Here is a 19,485-nt window from a genome sequence, read left to right on the forward strand (position 1 = left end):
GACCCATGTCTGCTTCTGCAGGCTTCTAGGTAGAGCATCTGACTGAGTCACACTTTTCAAAGGCCATCCCTGGAAACAGCATGTGTCCCTTGTTATCAGAATTTATTGGCAAACCACCTATAGAGTCAAGCCTGACATAACTGCTAGGGAATGCCAAGGTGAATGGCAGAGCTGGGGGTGGAGAAGGAAGGACCTTCGAGTCCTGGACCCATTGGCTCATGGTAGGGCGGGGGAAGAGTAATCCAACACATGCAACATACAATGTGTAACATCACTTTTTATTATGGGAAACAAAACAGCAATCGTGAATGGGAAATAGTCAGAACAAATGACCCTTCAGGTGCTTATGTTACTCTAGAAGGTAATTTCAGCTTCCTAGTCAGCCAGGCCTCCAGCCCCAATCATGGGTATGGCCTTAGGCTGGAGAAAAGAGAAAACAGAGTGGAGAAAAGAGAAAACAGAGCGATGGGGATGAAGACAAAGATGACGTCCAAGGGCTCTTTTTAAGGGATTTGTTTGAAGGCCTCCTCCGGGATCGTGCCCTTCATCTGCAGGGGAGGAATCGGGATGTCAGAAGAACCAGTTCCCTGAGTTTCATTCGAGGGCACCAGGCTCCACTTTCTTGGCCTTCCCAAAGGCCCGGAAACATCCATCTTTAACCCACTTGGTACCCAGACCTCACCTTGAGCATAGTGAAGACCTGAGCAGCTCTGGTGTAGTTCCACTCGTTTTCCTGAAGGCACCTGGAGCGGGAGAAGAACAGGTGATCTCCCGTAGTACCACAGTGCAGACACGCTGAGCATGCAATGCCACCACTAAGTCTATGTGGCTAAATCGATGCTGGGGCAGATGTACAGAAAGAGCACTATGTGTAATGAGGAAGAAAGACCAGGTGAAAACCAAAACCTCTGTCACTAGCATTCAAAACAGAAAAATAGAGCTCTTCAGAGGACCACGGGAGCTTAATAATGTTGACAAAGAAAGATATTCAAGAAAACAACAAATGGAAACCTAAAAATGCAAGTTTCCAATTATACGTTATTGATCTATAGTGCACTTACCATAGCACTTGCCATTTTAAAGTGTACAATTCAGTGCTTTTTAGTATATTACAAGAATGTGCAACCATTGCAAGTATCTAATTCCAAAATATTTTCCTCACCTCAGGAAGAAACTTCTTAAGTATAAGAGATCACTCCCTCTTCCTTCCCTTTCCCTAGACCCTGGCAATTACAAATTTGTGTTCAGTACCTGTGGATTTGCCTATGCTGGACATTTCGTGTAGATGAAGTCATACAATATGTGAGCTTTTGACTCTGGCTTCTTTTACTTAGTGTAATGGTTTCAAGGTTCATCTATGTCATGACGTGGGTAAGAACTGTGTTCTATTTATGAATTTAAAATATTCTGCTATGTGAATGTACCATATTTTTTTTTTATCCACTCATCAGCTAAAAGGCATTTGGGTTGTTTCCGAGTAGAATAATACTGCTATGAGAATTCCGGTATAAGCTTTTGCTTGAACGTATGTTTTCGTATCCCTTGTTATATACTTAGGAGTGGGATTACTGACTCATATAGTAACTCCATGTTTAACATTTTGTGAAACTTCCAAAAAGATTTCCACAGCGAATGCTCCATTTTGCATTTGTACCAGTAATATATGAAAGTTCTAATATCCTCACATCCTCATCTACACTTACTTTCTATTTCACTCAAGAACCATCTTAGTGTGTATGACGTGGTGTCTCGTTGTTTTGATTTGCATTTCCCCAGTGAGTAATGATGTTGAGTATAGTTTCATGTGCTTCTTGGTCTTCTGCATATCAGCTTTTGAGACATGTCTATTCAAATCATTTTCTCATTTTCAAACTGGGTTGTTTGTCTGTATTGTTGAGTTGAAAGTGTCCTTCAGACATTTTGGAAAGTACACCTTATCAGATATGAGATTTGCAAAGATTTTCTCGCATTCTGTGGTTGCATTTTCTCTTTCTTGATCAGGTCTTTAAACACGCAAAATATTTTTTTATTTTGATGAAGTGAAAGTTGTTTGTTTCCTTAGTTGCTTGTACTTTAGGGGTCATTTATAAAAAACTTTTGCCTAATTCAAGGTCATGAAGATATACACCTGTTTGCTCCTAAGAGTTTTTATAGCTGTAGATATTACATTTAAGTCTTTTGTCTGTTGTTAGTAATATTTATATATGGTGTTTGGTAAGGTTCAAAATTCATTTTTTTCACATGTAGATGTTCAGGTGTTCCAGTGCAAATTGTTGAAAACACTAATTTATCTAAATTTTAATAATTGGCACCTAGTTGAAATTCAACTGACTATAAATGCCATCGTTTATTTCTGGGCTCCCAATTCTATTGCATGTATCTATACGTCTACTCAAATGTTAGTACCATACAATCTTTTTTCTTTTTTATTGAATTTATAGGATGACATTGGTTAATTAAATTATATAGACTTAAATTAATAAAATTAAATTAAATTTATAATGCAGTCTTGATTACAATAACTTTGCAGTAAGCTTTGAAATTCTAAGGATTGAGAATTATGAGCCCTTCGAATTTATTCTTCTTGTTTGCTATTATTTTTAGTATTCTAAGTCCACTGCATTTCCATGTGAATGGATGACATTATCAATTTCTTGAAAGGAGCCAGGTAGGATTTTGATTGGAATGGTGTTGAATCTATGGACCACCTTGAATACTATTACCATCTTAACAATATTAAGTCTTGCAAATCATAAACACAGCCTATCCTTCCATTTTTAGGTCTTGTTTAATTCATTTCAAAAATATTTTGTCCTGGCTGTTGTGGCTCAGTGGATTGAGTGCTGGCCTGCAAAACAGAGGGTCATCAATTTATTTCCCAGTCAAGGCACATGCTTGGGTTGTGGACCAGGTCTGCAGAAAGGGGCGCATGAAAGGCAACCACACACTGATGTTTCTCTCCCTCTCTTTCTCCCTCCCTTCCCCTCTTTCTAAAAATAAATAAGTAAAATAAAATATTAAAAAAAAAATTAGCCCTAGCTGCCATGGCTCAGTGGATTGAATGCCATCCTGCGAACCAAAGGATTGCCGGTTCGATTCCCTGTCAGGCCACATGCCTGGGTTGCTGGCCATGCCCCCAGCAGGGGGTGCATGAGAGGCAGCCACACATCGATGTTTCCCTCTCTTCCTCCTTCCCTTCCCCTCTCTCTAAAAAGAAATAATAGATAAAATATTTTTTAAAATTTAAAAAATACATTTTGAAGACTTTAAAGTTTTTCACATTAGTCTTCCTAAGTATTTATTACTTGAATCTATTATAAATGAAGCCATTTCCTTAATTTCATTTTAGGATTGTTCATTATAGTGCAGAAAAATACAAATGCTTCTTGTATATTGATCTTTTTATAATCTTTATGGTATTTTTTCCATTACCATTTAGTACCCGTAATCCCCGCCCCCAGAAATCACCACACTGTTGGCCATGTCCATGAGTCCTTTTTCCTTTTTGATCAATCCCTCCACCATCTAACCTCCCGCCCCCACTACCTGTCATCCTGCTCTCCATCTATGAGTCTGTCCCAATTTTCCTTGTTATCTCAGTTTCTTCATTAAGTTACACATATGAGTGAAATCATATGGTATCTGCCTTTCTCTGACTGGCTTACCTCTATTAGCATAATGTTCTCCAGGTCCATCCATACTGTTGCAAAGGGTAAAATATTCTTTTTTTATAGCCAAGTAGTATTCCATTGTGTAAATGTCCAATAGTTGTTTTATCCACTCATCTACTGATGGACACTTGGGCTGCTTCCATATCTTGGCAATTGTAAATAAGGCTGCAATGAACATAGGAATTCTTATATTCTTTTGAATTAGTGTTCTGGGTTCCTTTAAATATATTCCCAGAAGTGGGATAGCTGGGTCAAAAGGCAGATCCATTTTTAATTTTTTTGAGGTATCTCCATATTGCTTTCCACAGTGGCTGCACCAGTCTGCATTCCCACCAACAATGCAAATGTGTTCCCCTTTCTCCACATCCTCGCTAGCACTTGTTGTTTGTTCATTTATTGATGATGGCCATTCTGACAGGTGTGAGATGGTATCTCTTCATGGTTTTAATTTGCATTTCTCTGATAAATACTGCCATTAAGCATCTTTTCATAGGTCTATTGGCCATCTGTATGTCTTCCATGGAAAGTCCTCCACCCATTTTTTAATTGGAGATTTTTATTTTTGGTATTGAATTTTGTAAGCACTTTATAAATTTTGGATAGTAACCCCCTTATCAGATGTATCTGTGAATATGTTCTCCCATTCCGTGGGTTGTCTTTTTAATTTTGTTGATGATTGCCTTTGCTGTGTGAAAACTTTTTAGTTTTGTGTAGTCCCATTTACTTATTTTTTCTTTTGTTTCCCTTGCCTGGGGATACATATCAAAAAAATATTGCTACAAGCAATGTCCGAGATTTTACTGCCTATGTTTTCCTCTGGATTTTTATGGTTTTGGGTCTAACATTTATATCTTTGATCCATTTTGAATTTATTATTGTGTGTAGTGAAAGAAGGTCGTCTAGTTTCATTATTCTGCACATATGTGTCTAATTTTCCCAATGCCATTTGTTGAATAAACCCTCTTTAGCCCATTTTATGTGCTTGCTTCCTCTGTCAAATGTTGACTATAAAGGTGTGGGTTTATTTCTGGACTCTCGATTTTGTTCCGTTGATCTATGTGTCTTTTTTTTTTTTTTTTGCAAGTAGCAGTCTGTTTTGGTTACTATGGCCTTGTAGTACAGTTTGATATCAGGTCCTATGATTCCTCCAACTTTGTTCTTCTTTCTCAAGATCACTGTTGCTATGCAGGACCTTTTGTGGTTCCATATACATTTTTGAAATATTGTTCTAGTTCTGTGAAATACGTCATTGGAATCTTGATAGGAATTGCATTGAATCTATAGATTGTTTGTGTAGCATGGAAATTTTAATGATGTTAATTCTTCCTCTCCATGTGCATGGTAGGTGCTTCTACTTACTTGCATCTTCTTGTTTCTTTCTTCACTGTCTTATAATTTTCCAACAACAGGTCTTTTACATCCTTGGTTAGGTTTACCCTAGGTATTTTATTCTTTTTGAAGCCATTGTAAATGGGGTTGTTTACTTAATTTCCCCTTCTGTTAGTTCATTATTAGCATATAAACATGCAACTGATTTGGAAATATTAATTTTGTATCCTGAAACTGTGCTAAAGTTGTTTATCTTTTCTAATATTTTCTAAATGGATTCCTTAGATTTTCCATGTAAAAGATGATGTCATCTGAGTATTACACTACTTGAAATAAAAACTTTACATGTATCATCTTAAACTTAGGTTACCTTTCTCATGGGCCTACTATTTTTGGAAGCAAAAATATCCAAATGCTTATTTTTTCACATTGTCTATGACTTCCCATTATTCAGCCAAACAATCCCTGAGCTAAATCCTACCCTGGAGCAAACCCAATGTTCTTATGTTTTTCTCAGGTTCTTTCTTGCTTCAATGCTGACAGTCATTTCTTCTTATCTGCATGACAAGGTAATCAATTTAATTTTTTCTATAGCTCCAGTTATTGAAAATCATTTTCCAAATTCATCCAGATTTGCCTTTGTCTGCCTTCTATTCATTTGAGGATACGCCAATGAAGCTATAGGCTATTAATTTGCTTGTCTGAATACTGACTTCAATAACTTGCCTTAGAGCATATATGATCTTATGTCTGGATGAGCATACTACTCTTTCAAACCAAGCCTGTAATCAAAGTCCCAACACTGTTTCCACATGCAATATCTTAAACTATGTCTCCTCGAATATGTTTTTGTAGTGTCTTCCATAGCCAAATGCAGAATTTGATACTTAATTAAATTTTATCTTACTAGATTCGGCACTTAACTCCAGAAGTGGAGTTCGTTTTGGATTATATATCTTGACTTACACTCTTACCTCCAAGTGTTCAGATGCAGAAGTTGGGAGCAAAGCAAATGTGCCAAAGTTGTGCACAGGTCCTTCTCCCCAGCTTCAACCGGAAAACAACACTTTCTGGTTAACAGAAAGTGTATTTTTACGGTGGCATAACACGACGTTTATTTTTGTCCTAGAGGTTTTTTTTTTTTTTTGTCTTAAAATTTCTAAAAAGTGCTTTCTAGAGCATGAGCTGGTGACCCTCTCAATAATGTAGTTGGCACCACAACCTTATCCCTCCCCCAACTTGCCACACCACCCAATTTAAATGATTTTAATGTCTAAAATTTGTATGATTGATTTATCCAGTGCTGATTAAAATTGTGTGGCTAATTCTAATGAATTCTTAATCTATTTAAGTTACTTTGAAAAGATCACAGTAATTTGGTATCTTAGTGAATATTCTTATGATGTATAGTTTTGAATTCCCATCCCCCAGATTTAAACACAAAATGGACTTCTGCAAAAGAACTTATCAATTCTAACAATGCTCACAATTTATATTGGCTCACATTCTTTTTGTGAAAAAAGAAATGTTGCTTTCTTGGAAAGTTCAGGAAAGAGAATTTGCCATTTTTTGTGGCTAACCGACAGTCTACTTGCTTGATTGGGGTTCTTCTTCCCCCTTTTCTCCAGTATATCAGATGTGTTAGAAACAGGGAAAGTGATAATATAGCGCCAAATAATCTTATACCAACAGGCTTGTGGAATAAAAGTTAATTCAGGTACCACTTAAATCCCTTCTGGATTATTCATTCATCCAGGTATAAACCCAACCAATCATAATATACTTCAGCTCATATTCACCATTTTATTCAAATCTCAAGAAAAACCAACTATTAAATGACTTGCCTAAGTGCAGATACATCACTATCTAAATTTATTTACTTTTTGGCAGGATTAACACATCAAGGGAACACTCTAGCCTATTTATTCCTGTCCCTAATGACTCCATGTTGAATTCTCATAGTATTCCAACAAAGTCATACAGAAACTTGATGGTACTACTGAAACTGGAATCTGGAGATTTGGATTCCCAGGCTATCACTCCTTCTATACTACGGTGATGTTCAAATTCTTACAGGAAGTGCCTATCATAAAAAAAGGGAGCACTAGAATAAAAAATAATAATAATCTAGAGGAAACAGTTTAAAGGTAATGCACCCTCATAGCCCACTCTCACTTATAAATCCTTCCTTCTTCACCTTTAAGTATATAGCCAGTTATGTTTCTCTAACTTACAACTGAGCTCAAGTCTGGATATTGGCTTCTACTAAGCAAGATGTAGAAGAAATAAAATTATTACAGCTTTATAATGTGATCTCCCCAGAGGTGCAAACTGTTTATTTCCCCTCCTCCTCTCAAAGTAAAGTCACCTTTGGCTGGGAAGTGATCATTTACATAAAATTAAATGTAGAAAACACTTTAATATAATATAAACATTTCCAGAATAGAGACTGATTTTGTATCAGTACTTTGAAAATTATATATTGTCTAATATTATTATAGACTGTTTCATTTTCCACTTTCGGCACTATGAAATACAAAAATACACAGCAAATTAGATTTAACAAACAAAAAAATCAGTCTAATTCTCTTCATACATTTTTCTTGGAGAAAATCAAGAAACATAAACAAAGACACAATAACAACAAAGCACCACCAACACCCACACAAACCCAAACAGAGAATGGATTCTGTAATGCCTGGTAATTCTTTCACTTAAATTATCTCCCATGGGTAAATAATTCACCAGCAAAGCAATTTGATGAATAGAAACAGAGACAACTTCATTAAGCGAAATTACATTATATGTAAGAAACATGTGATTTCTCTCTTTTTTTTTAAGAAAATGAGGAAAAGTAACTTGACAAAAAGGCATATTGAATACTTGTACATCATTTGGCTCTTTTTAGAGGTTCAAGTCACTATCCACTTAGGAAATTCAAATAACACGAATTTCATGGAACCAAACACTTCAATTTATTTCTTTAATTCAACCTTAAGTTAACAAAACTAAAAAGTTCAAAATCCAAGAGTAGATTCGTCCCAAAGAATGACTCTTCTATGTTTTCTTCAACAAGTTTCCTTTTCTCTTATTTTCTTGTGTTCTTACCTTCTTATATTCTTTTTTAGAGACTAGATTTACATTTGTTTATTCTTTCTCTTTACTTTATTTCCGTTTAAAAAAGTAACAAGCTTTCCTGAACTGACACTGACTGTACCCACCTTTCTTTTTCTTCATTTAATGCTCTTTGGTCTAAGTCAATATTCAGTTTTAACTGACTTCTTCAATTCATCTTTGGGTAAACAATATTAAAAGTTTAAATTCCTAGAGCAGACTCATCCCAAAACCTCAGGTTGGGGGACAGATATAACAAATGTGATGAGGATGAAAATACGAACACCTAAGGGCTCCTTTCCTGGGCTTTCTTTACAAGATCCTAGGTCACTGTGTGAAGGCTTCCTCTGGGATCTTGCCGTTTATCTGGAGAAAGTCAAGAGAGAGCATTGAGAAGACAATAGAGCCAGCCACCCTGAGATTCATCCCCAGGCCTCCTGCCTTCTGTCCACTTAGCCTTGCTAAAAGCATGGAGACCTGTTTACTTTTATCTCTGAATTCTCAGGCTTCACTTCTTCATGAGTAAAGAATTTTAAGTTCTGGTATCATCTCGTCATTGTACTAAGAACACCTGTGATGGGGGAGGAAAGGTGATCTCCCTGAGGGCCAAAGTGGAGACAGTTTGACCACACAATATCACTGCTAAATATAGGCTACAGAAGGAAGCCTCTTGAGTTTACCAAGCTGTATGCCCCAGGATGGCCAGATGGCACTACAAGTAATGCTGAAAAAACAGCGAAAAGACAAATATCTATCAATAAAAGTAGCTTATGGCCTACTGGAATTCAGTTGTTTAATATACAGATCTTACCAGGAACAAGTTAGCTAGCTCAACAAATATCGAGAGGAAACTATGCTGGTGTTAATAATTAATAATTAATAAATAAAAGAAGTTTCAAAACAGTACGCACAGTAGGAAAAACAGGTAGTTATGATATATTTAAATGTATTAGCATAAAATGAAACTATTTTTCACGTGTAAACTTCTGTAGCAAAAAATAAACAGATCTAAAATAATTACCTGCAAATTCCCACTATTCAGTCCTCTGTTCCTCCCCGCTCCCTCCTATCCCCATGCACACACAGCACTCACTTCTGAGACCACTGCGGTTTCATGCCAGACTGCATGGAGAAAAGCAGCACCATTTTCTGCTGCTCCTGGGAGAGGGTGGGCTCAGAACTGCAGGAAGGTGTGGGCACTGTGATAGAGAATGCCCTCTGAGACTCACAGGTGGTGGCGACCCTCACAAACAGCTCATCATTCACGATGAACATACTGGAAGGGAAAATGTGTCCTCAGAAAACAGATGAATGAACAAACCCACACCTTCAACAATGATCCTGCTTCAATCACCACTCATTCTCCATAGCCTGACTAAACCTACCCAACAGATTCCTCATCCTCCATAGCCTGACTAAACCTTCCCACGAGATTTCACATTGGGTAGCGCTGCCCTCCCACTAAGCTCACTCTTGGAGAGACAGTCTACCAGGCTCACTATGTGTGTATGACTAACCCTGCTCCATTTACTCGGGAAAACAGACCAAGGGAGAAGACAGTCTAACCCCATTTTCCAGAGGAACACATAGCGCCACAGAGACGTCACGAGATTTCACTAAGGTATAAATCTAGTTAGTGTTGGGGTCACAAACAGAACCCAGTGTTCTAATTCCAGAGCCCCCACTCCTACCCCAATGCCAGAGAGATCCTTGGATCTACCTGTTGGCTTCCCACAACACTGAGAAAACAACAAATCTTCACTGCCACACACCCACACACCTGAGCCCACGCTGGGCTGCCTGTTCCCACCCAGAGCACAGCACTCACCTGGAATTGCTGGCAGGGGTAGCGATGAAGGTCCGGCTGAAGGCACGGACAGAACCCTGAGACCTTCCTTCCACTTCAACAACAACAACAAAAACAACAACACCCCTTTAGAGTCACAATGCTTCACACACCCCCACTGCGTTCCCCAGTCAGGGTCAGACTCCATACATGCCCAAGAGAACAGCTGTCCCCTGGGAGTCAGGGTGTCGGGAATGGGGAGGGCAACAGTAGGAGCAATCTTCTCCCACTGACATGGACCTTACTCCGTCCTAGGACAACCACTCGACAAGTTCATTGGACTCATTTTTTGCAGCTACCCAAGAGGTGGGCATTATTAGACCCATTTTGCAAAAGAGGAAAATGAGAGTTACGTGCAACCGGCCCAGGTTCTCAGAGTAAGGATCCGGGATGACAGCCACCAAACCCCACACCTGTGTCCCTAACACTCCAGCTGTGTGGGGCTGACAGGCATGGATGCGGGTCAGACCAAGGCGGGTTGGGGGCAGAGTGGAAGCAGGAGAACACAGAGGGAATAGGAGAAAAAGGGGAGGGATCGGGGGAAGTTGGGAGAGTTCTGAGAGAGACCCCAGCCTGCAGGAGGGACAAGTGGGGCATCTGGAGAGGGGACTCTACACACACTCACCTTCCTTGAACACCCCGTTGACACAGACGAAGATCATGCTTTCCTGAAAGAGAAGGATGCAGGTGCTCGGTCACCGTCTACACCTCCCACCCACCTGCATCTTTCTGGGCCAGCCCGAGGGAGGAAGGGGGCTCTCACCGACTGGAACCACGTGTCCAAGATGAAGGAGCTGAAGTCATGCTGAGTTTTGGGCAACACACTGAGGGAGCACACAATGTCACGTTTTGTATGTTTCAGCAGCTGAAAGCGCAGGTCTGTGGGGGAAGGACAGCAAAGGTCAGGGTTGCCACACCCAGGGCCCTGTGACTGACCCCTTCATGCCCCCTTTCCCTGCCCAGTCTTCCCCATCCCACACGCACTGGGGTCCTTGAGGTTCTTCATATTCCTGTTATATTTGAAGTACTCGAACAAGCTGCTTCTAGCAGAAAAGAAAACAGCACGTGGTAGTCTGAGACCACTGTGGGTGTTCCCATGAGCTGGCCTGTGTCTGCTGGGGAGCCACACAGCCCAGGGGAAGAGTCTGAGCTGCGATACTCACGGGTCTGGATCGTTCGGGTTGAAAGGAATGGTCAGGGAGAAGCAGGCCTCATCGTGATAAGCACCGAGGAGACTCTGTCTGTCTCCAGAGTCATAGATCAAGTAGTATCTGTGAGGGGACAGTGAAGACAGTCTATCTCCATGGTCTGGACCTCAAATGGGACTTGAAAACTCTCATGAGCAAACCCGTGCTTGGGTGGCCCGGTGTGTGCCAGGCCTCCCTCCTTCCGGGTGACCCAGGGGTACTTACTGCTGCAGGAACTGCAGCACTAGACTCTTCACAACATCAGATCCTTCATACCGTTCCTGGAATCAAAGGCATTTGAGGCAATGTGGCTGATAAAGCCTCCCTTGCAATAAATACCCCAAATGTTGATCTTTCTCCCTCACCTTGTAGGGCTTTATTAGGTCGGGCCTGTCAACGTCAGCGGTAATTGGTGGGGGTAAATCCCGGCCATCCTGGAGAAGGGGAGAGGAAGTTGGCAGTGTAGACCAGGGAACTTGTCCTGAATCATTAGGGGAATGGATGGGCTCATGGGATAGTGAAGGACAGAGGTCAGGAGTGAAAAGGACCTGGAAATTCAATGGCCAAGATTACAGGGGGCGTCTGCATCATGAGGTCCTGGAAGTCTCTGCAGTTACTGGAAACACGTGTGTGTGTGTGTGTGTGTGTGTGTGTGTGTGTGTGTGTGTGTGTGTGTGTGTGTGTGTGTGTGTCTGCCTACCTGCCTGCCTCTCTCTGTTCCTCCCCACCTCCTTCCCTCCCTGCCTCTCTCCCTGTCTCGCTCTCTCTGTGTGTACATTTCCACAGAGATCATATTCATGTCTTTTTCAGAAGTCCATGTCCCCCAAAATGGATAAGGGTCTGAAGCAAACGCGTAGTTTAAGCAAGACTCAAACAAAGTGCTTGAGGGCAGGTGTGGAGGTCGTCAGCGTGAGTAGAGGCGATGGTGAACGAAGGCACTTACCAAGCGTAACAACTTGGGGAAACATTTCCTGATGGCACTGTCCAAATTGAAAAACAGAAAGACATGGTTGATAGTTTGGGTTGCAGTGCTTCCATTTAGTTAAAACACTGATGGCATTGATGGCATGAACAGAGACAGGTGTTCTGCCCACCCAGCAGCCCCTCCCCTCCTCAGCCTCTGATTTCTAGGGCTCTGGGCCCACTTCCCTGCTGAGCACTGACCCTCTGCCATACGGAGTCTCAGAAACACACAGTCTCCTCATCTCGCTCCACACCTTCACATTCACATCGCTTCCCTTCCTCCCTCCCTCCGTCACCTTTTCCCTCCTGCCCTCCCTCTCCCTCAATCCCTCTCCATCCTGCTCGTTAGCTCCCATCCAGAGGGCCCTCACTCCCTTCTCCAGGGCCACAAGACACAGCACTTGGGTCTCAGACTCCAGGGCTTCTTCCCTTCCCCTGCCTCCCTTTCTTCCTCCTGGTCCCCAGTGAAGGCTCCAGAGAAGTGGGAAGGGGGGTGGAGCCTAGGGCTCTGCTACCTCACTGGGGGTCCAGCATCCTGCCAGGACCAGGGCCCACCCCATGCATGGCTCAGGATGCTGGAGCAGGGAGGGGAGTGAGGGAGGGATCCGGAGGCAGGGAGGGAAAGGGAGGGGGAAGAAGAAAGAAGGGGGCTGAAGATAGGAGAGGAGGCTGGGAAGACATAGGGGAGTGGAGACGAGCGAAAAGGGGAAAAAGAGCGAAGGGAAAGATGCTCTGCTCTGGTGGTGGGGGATGGCGTCAGATAAGGAGAAAGAAGGAAGGGAACACGGTTCCCCTACAGCAGCCCTTTCCTTCAACTGTCCCTGGATGGCCCTGGGTCTCCAGCGAGGGATGGAAATCATGCACTTGTTGGCCGAAGGGCCCCTGGATGCTGACTGAGCCTTTGTCAACTGCGGGGGCTCAGTCTGAACTCAGAGTCGGAGACGCAGCAGCCACGGGCCCAGGAGACCTTTCGCAGGAGGGGTAAAGGTCGGGCCCCAGCTCAGCATGGGGTTGGGGGTCTGTGGCCCCCTCTTATGATCACCGCCTTCTCTCCTCATGGCTCCTGTGCACCTGTGCCGGTCTTAGTTGGTTCCTTGCCTGAGGAATCCTTCCCATGGCTGACGTCCCAGGGCTCCTCTGAAGGACCAGGCAGGTGATGGGATGTGTGGAGGGGCAGTGCCCCTAATAGGACTGCCCCTCCCTCTCCTCAACCCCCTCTGCACTCTGCCTTCCACTGCTACCTCGGGAGGCCCTCTGCTCACTGGCGCTGGCTCACTTCTGGCCTCTTGACTCAGGGAACTCTGGATTCTCCCAAGGGTGCCCCATCCCCTGGCATTGCACTAAAAGAACGGATGTCGTGATGACAGCCACAGGGCGCGGGGAAGGTCCCCATGCCAACCTGGCATTCGAGGGGGAGACCGTTCTGACGCATGGGAAAGAAGGTTCCTCCCGCAATAGGATAGGGGTACTCTGTGTCACCTCAGAAGCAGGAAGGCCTGTCTCAGCCTGACTCTGGGGTGGAGGACGTTCCGCAGTATCTGCCTCCTCCTAGTCCTGGTGAGGAGGGGAGGCCCTGCACCCTGGAGCACGCTGTTGGGTGGCATGCTAGAGCAAACTAGAGGCAGAGTCACAAAGCGGGCCCCTAGAGGAAACTGGGTGCAGAGTCAGGAGCCAGACCCCAGACCAGGAGAGCAGCTAAGCAGGTCAGAGGAGGGAGAGGAGACCTCTACGCATAGGTGACGGGCACAGAAAAGAGAAGGTGGGGCTTGTGGTCCTCTCAGAGGAGGCACCGGGGATGCCACCTTCTGTGGCGGGGCTCCCAGGGATCAAAGGTCCCCAGGAAGGGTGACAGGGCTTCGCACTGACCTTACGTAGGTAGATTGGTCTGGGAAGGTGTCACACAAGGGGTTCCCTTCCAGCCACAGCTCTTCGAGCTTCAGGCCTTTGATCTTCCCCAACTCCCAGGTGGAGTTAAGCTGAAAAATGTGGGGAGGAAGTCCAAAAAGAGTCCCAGGGAAAGAGGGACATCCAAGCCCCTGAACCCACAGCCCCCTCCTTTACCCACAGGTGCCTGTGCCTGCCCGCCATCATCGCTCTGATAACCACTGCCCACCACCCTCAACCAAACTCTGATCTGTCCCTCTCTCACCTCATTTTTGGACAGGTTCAGGATCCTGACTGTGGGGACCATCTGTGTAATATCAGACAGGCCATCCAGCTGAAAGAGTCTGTTGCTGTGCAAGTCCAAGGACAACAGCTTTGGGAAAGAAGAGTTAGAGTGACGGTTCCTATCTGGGACCTCGGAGACAAAACTGCTCTCCGTCCCATCTGTTCCACCCCCAGCCATAACACCAGAACTGGACCTAAGGCCTCACCTCCGGGAAATTCATTTTGATGATCTGCAGGGCGGCGGTCATGCAGTTTCTGCGATTCAGGATTATGTCAATGCCGTGGCCCACCAAGTCTTCAGGAAGTCAAGGGCAGGGAATGAGAAGGCTGATAGGGGTCCAGGACCAGAAGCAAACCTTCCCTGGTTACCATCCCTAAGTCTCCCTCCCAAGCAGTGACCTCTGCCCTCACCTGCCCCAGAATTACTGCTGTCAGCCGTACCTGGGTCATAGCGTAGGCTCTGGAGATCAAGAGCTTTCCGGGAGACCTCATATCGTTTGCTCATGGTCAGCTGCAGAGGGAGATGGAGACTGAGCTCTGAGGCTGTGGTGGTGACTGGGAAATCGGGGACTAGAGGAGGAACAGGTGGGTCTGAGGCAAACATGTACCCTTGAGACTGCGTTACCTTTAGCTGCTCCATTTTTTCTGGCGCCAACTTATCCCGCACAGAGTAAGGTACAGCAGAAGTATTGACAAAGATAGGTATCTGCAGGAAGAAGAGGAGGGATAAGCACCGGGAACTCTAGCTGCAAAGAAGCTGACCAGCTCTGCCTGTCCTCCTTCCTCAGGACTGAGTAGAGATAATGCCCTCCACACACACCTTTTTGTTCTCCTCATCGCAAATCTTGTAGCTGACATCCATCAGTGCAGAAGCAGCGCTAGCATCCTGGACAAAGAACCGAGCCCTGTGTTGCACATAATGAAACTACAGGGATCGAAGCAACAACAACAGTGTCAGAGGCCCATGGCCCCAGCTGAGCCAGGTCTCTCCCCCTTCCCTGTGCCCCCTCATCTGGCTTCACCGTCCTCTCTTACGTCCACTGGAGTGAAGGGGACACTGCAATGGCTCTGGAGTGAATTCATTAGCCAGGTCTTGTCATACTTTTTTCCAAAGGGAATCTAAAGGTCAAAAGAAAAGCATAGAGGCAGGAGGAACCACATGGAATAAGGCTGAAGAACAGGCCTCACACAGTATTTTCCCAAACTCCTACTCAGCTTTAAGGGACGTTTAAAGAAGGGATCACTGGCATGATTTCTTACGTTTGTGCCAAATACGGGGTGCTTAAATCCGTTATCTCGCCATGCAAAGCTCTCCGCCCCATAATCAACTTAAAAGGTTAGACGTTTTCCTCCTTTTGTAAAGCTCCAGGAGATCCTATCTAGGATACTGCTCGACCCTCTGACAAGCTTTCCAGACGCTCGACCCCCCCGCCCCCATCTCCCACACTCAGCTTGAGCCACACTGAGACATCCAGGGTGAACTTGCTCCATTTCCTTGGCAGTGGTGGTAGTTCCACCTTTGCCTTTAGACAGCCTCCTCCGTTTTCCATACAGTCAGCCTGTTTCCTTATATTGCTTCTCTGAAAGCACCCTTAGATGAGTAAGAATGTTAACTCCTAGTAATAAAAAGGACAGATTGTAAACTGTCCCCAGCAAACTACTGAGTGTCTCTACGTGAGACCAGCAGGAGTGCACCTGACCTTTCTCTCCCGCACACCCATACATTATTTCAGGACACTCACTGTGATCTTGAACCAACTGGACTGGGTTCCATCTCTTGTGTCCTCCCCCATCTCTCTCGTGAGATGTTTCCTGTTACTCCACAGAGTAACACGGATTTGGCCTTCACTATGCCATTTCACTCTCCTCTTGTCATGTCCCATAGTATAGGGAGTGCTGTGGAGAAGAAGAAGGGTGGCCATAAATGCTAAGAAAGTCTTCTATACTCTCTTGCTTCTCTGACATCAGGACTACAGTTGCCGAACCATGATTTCACTTCTAGCACTCTTCAGTTTTCCAGTGAGAGAAGAACAAAAATAAAACCACAGAGAGTGAAAGGGTTGCATCGTCCCATGGACTGCTACATGCAAACCAGGATGCCCGGTCACTTACTGTCTGACTTGGTACTTCAGGACACCCCTCATCTCCACGTCTCCATCATCCCTCTGGAGGTGTGAAGGCTGAAGCTCATATCCACCGTGCTGATAATGAGGGCTCCTCTTGCCCAAATTACCTCGAAAAGAACCCCAACCTTTCTTTCTTCCTTGAGGTGAGCTACCAGCATCATTGTCCTCTGAAACAAGGGAGGGGGGGGGAATGCAAGTTTGGAGATGCGTCTGTGCCCGCTTGCCAGGTACCATCTCTCAGGCTATCACCATGGCAGGGCAAGCAAAGCGCCACCCTGCCCTAAGGGACCAGTCCCTCAAACCCCAGAAAGGAAACTCCTCTGCCTGTCCGGATAGGAGAGCCTTATCTGACAGATGATGCTAGCCGGGGACAAATCGTGCAGGGTGAAGAAGGAGGAGCGGGATGAAGAGGAGGAAGGGAGAGGGGGAGAGGAGGAGGAAACTGTGTGGAAACTCTTTAAAAATGGAGCAGGATGTATAAAGAACAGAGGTGTATGCATCCGTGGGTTAGACTGGACGCCGGCCACACATCAGGAAGGCATGTGAATCTTGCCTCTCTCAGGGCTCTCTAACTACCTCACCGATACATGGGAAGCAATCTCCCTCATGCTTCCCAGACCCAATCAGCCACCAAACTGGTTCCACTAACACTCAGCAAGCTGTGCTTCCTTTGTTGGTGCAGTACAAGCTTTAATGTCAGGTGAAACGGAGGTAACAGCCTCCTAAACTGTCCCCCTCCCTCCAGCCTTGCTCCAAACAATGCTGTATTTGACATATACAGAGAGAGCTTTCTCTTCGTCCAGTCTGAAGTGCTTTTGAGTCCAGGAGACAATTCTTTCTAACCTCACCCCTTCTATAACATGGAAACTGGAAGGGTGTGTCAACTACTATTTCGCAATTTCTACAGATTCTTCCTTTCTCTTTCTGTTATCGATTTCTAACTTGATCCCTTTATGGTCAGAGGACATGCTTTGTGTAATTTCAATTCTCTTTCAACTTGTGGAGGTTTGCTTAGTGGCCCGGGAGGTGGCCTGTCTTGATGAATGTTACATAGACACGTGAAAAAGATTGTATTCTGCTGCCGTTGGGTGCAGTGTTCTATTTGTCAGGGAGATCCGGGTAGTTTGCTGCGTTATTCGAGTCTCTTCTATCCTTGCTGATTTTCCCTCTAGTAATTCCGTCACTTGCTGAGAGGCGGGTATTGAAGAGCCCAACTCTCATTTTGGGCTTTCCTGTTTCTCCTTTCAGCACCATCAGTTTTTGTTTTGTGTACTTTTTGGCTGTGTTGTTAGTTGCATACACCCTTAGGATCATTATGTCTCCCTGGCTGAGTCATTCTTTTATCACTACATAATGCCTCTCATCTCTTAAAATTTTTTGCTCTGACATCTACCTTATTGGAGATTGTAACCACAGATACGCTCATAAAGTGCCTTGGTAATATTGCACTCTGTATGCTCTCCTGGGAGTTGTGTTGCTGTCCATCCCTTCCCCAACAAACACCGCCAACATATGTCAATTCTCGATGTGGAAGGATTTGGCATTTGCGGGGGCGGGGGTAGGGGGGCGGCGCATGCATCTACAGAAACAAGGTAGTCTCTCTCCCATATGTGGATTCACTAAGGCTGTTTTATCTCTACCACATTTGACTGAGACAGTGCACCAGCAGACAACAACACTAGTGGTTTGAGTGAGCAGATTACGGAAGTTAGACTGTTAGATTACGGAAGTTGGACGGTTAGAAACCAGCTTCCTTTGGGGTCTCATATTCTCTAGGCTTGTGTGTTGTACATTTTGTTCATTAGTTAGCCCGTGTTGCCTCAGGGCCACCACTCATGAGCAAAATTCCGGTCATGGCTGATCATTCAGCGATGTACTGATGACAACCAGGCGTCAGATTAACACCTCTGGGGAGTCATTGCTGTCACTGTATGGCCCACTGTCAGGACAATCCTATAACTCACAGCCTTTGAGACCTTCCATGCGTGTGGCACTGGAAGTGAAACTGAACATGGGTAGAGCATTTTACCCATAAATACCACTTGCTCAGTCCCCACAACTTGGGAGGGCACTGCCGTGCTCTCTTTCTCCAACACGCCACGTCCCAGTGATCAGGACGTTCTCTAGGCCTCTCTCCCAAAGTATACCCAGAATCTAGCCACTTCTCGCTACCTCCATTACTACGCACTCTGGCCAAGATACCAACGTCTATATCCCGGATTATGCTGCCTTCCATCTAGTCCTCTGGTCTCATCCCTGCCCCCTCACCATCAGTTTTCAATCCAGCAGCAGAACGTAGGTCTAATCATTTCACTCTGCTCAACCCTGGGTGACAATGGTTTGGGGCCCATGAACATGTTAAGAAGCCATGAGTTCATAATGCTAGTAAACAGCAATAACCACACCCAAGTGGCACCTTATTTGGCAGTGTTGCTGAAAGCCAGGAAATCAAAGCATTTTCATGAAAATCCAATGAAAGTAAAGGGAATATTAAAGGGAGCAGTAAGGGTAGGGAGTCAACACATGGTTTACAGGAAGAGCTAGAGTAATTTTTGAGAACTGATTTGACTTCAGCAATAACGTTGCTGAGGAGAAAGTATAAATGTGAGTTAGCTAACAGCTGCAGCACTTCCCAGACCAACCAACTAAGAAATTCTAGTGCCTGAACAAGGACAGAGGCCTCCCTCATCAAGGTGCTTCAGACACAGGCGACCTCAAGCATGGCCTTGATTTGGGACTCTCTCAGGAGAGTGGATACGTGATAAAAGTCACAGCGGGATACTCCCACACACACCCACACGCAGACACCCATACACACATACAGTCATCCACTTACTGAATGTTTGCATCTCAGCACAATCCCTGTCTCATAGCCTTGCTGCCAGAATCAAAAGTGATAACAGGGGCATTATAAAGCAGCTAGTACCTTTCGCTTTGGGTGATACAGCCACCTTTCCTTCTCCCCAAATTACTTATACGTAAAAATCACAGATTAAGGCTCACCACCACCTTAATAAGATACAAGGCATATACCACACTGCAAAAGGTTCCCAATTAATCTCCTCTTCATCTCCCAGGTC

The 19,485-nt window shown here is 44.5% G+C and overlaps 1 protein-coding gene across 1 annotated transcript; it reads right to left on the reverse strand.

Moving 5' to 3' along the window:
* Nucleotides 1-503: 503 nt before the first annotated feature.
* On the reverse strand, nucleotides 504-16,488 carry LOC129061200 (nuclear RNA export factor 2-like). The gene is made up of 20 exons (XM_054561852.1): nucleotides 16,392-16,488; nucleotides 16,022-16,175; nucleotides 15,315-15,398; nucleotides 15,100-15,204; nucleotides 14,905-14,985; nucleotides 14,721-14,790; nucleotides 14,486-14,574; nucleotides 14,260-14,367; nucleotides 13,977-14,086; nucleotides 12,091-12,127; nucleotides 11,513-11,581; nucleotides 11,373-11,428; nucleotides 11,124-11,231; nucleotides 10,945-11,003; nucleotides 10,724-10,839; nucleotides 10,586-10,628; nucleotides 9,943-10,015; nucleotides 9,208-9,390; nucleotides 683-743; nucleotides 504-548 (listed from the first exon to the last, which is right to left on the reverse strand). Exons 1-20 carry the CDS (start codon nucleotides 16,421-16,423, stop codon nucleotides 504-506), a joined length of 1,683 nt encoding a protein of 560 aa, XP_054417827.1. The 5' UTR covers nucleotides 16,424-16,488.
* Nucleotides 16,489-19,485: the final 2,997 nt, after the last annotated feature.

The sequence above is a fragment of the Pteronotus mesoamericanus genome, unplaced genomic scaffold, assembly GCF_021234165.1.
Source record: "Pteronotus mesoamericanus isolate MK-2021 breed Mesoamerican mustached bat unplaced genomic scaffold, CSHL_Meso_final scaffold_550, whole genome shotgun sequence".
NCBI lineage: Eukaryota > Metazoa > Chordata > Mammalia > Chiroptera > Mormoopidae > Pteronotus > Pteronotus mesoamericanus.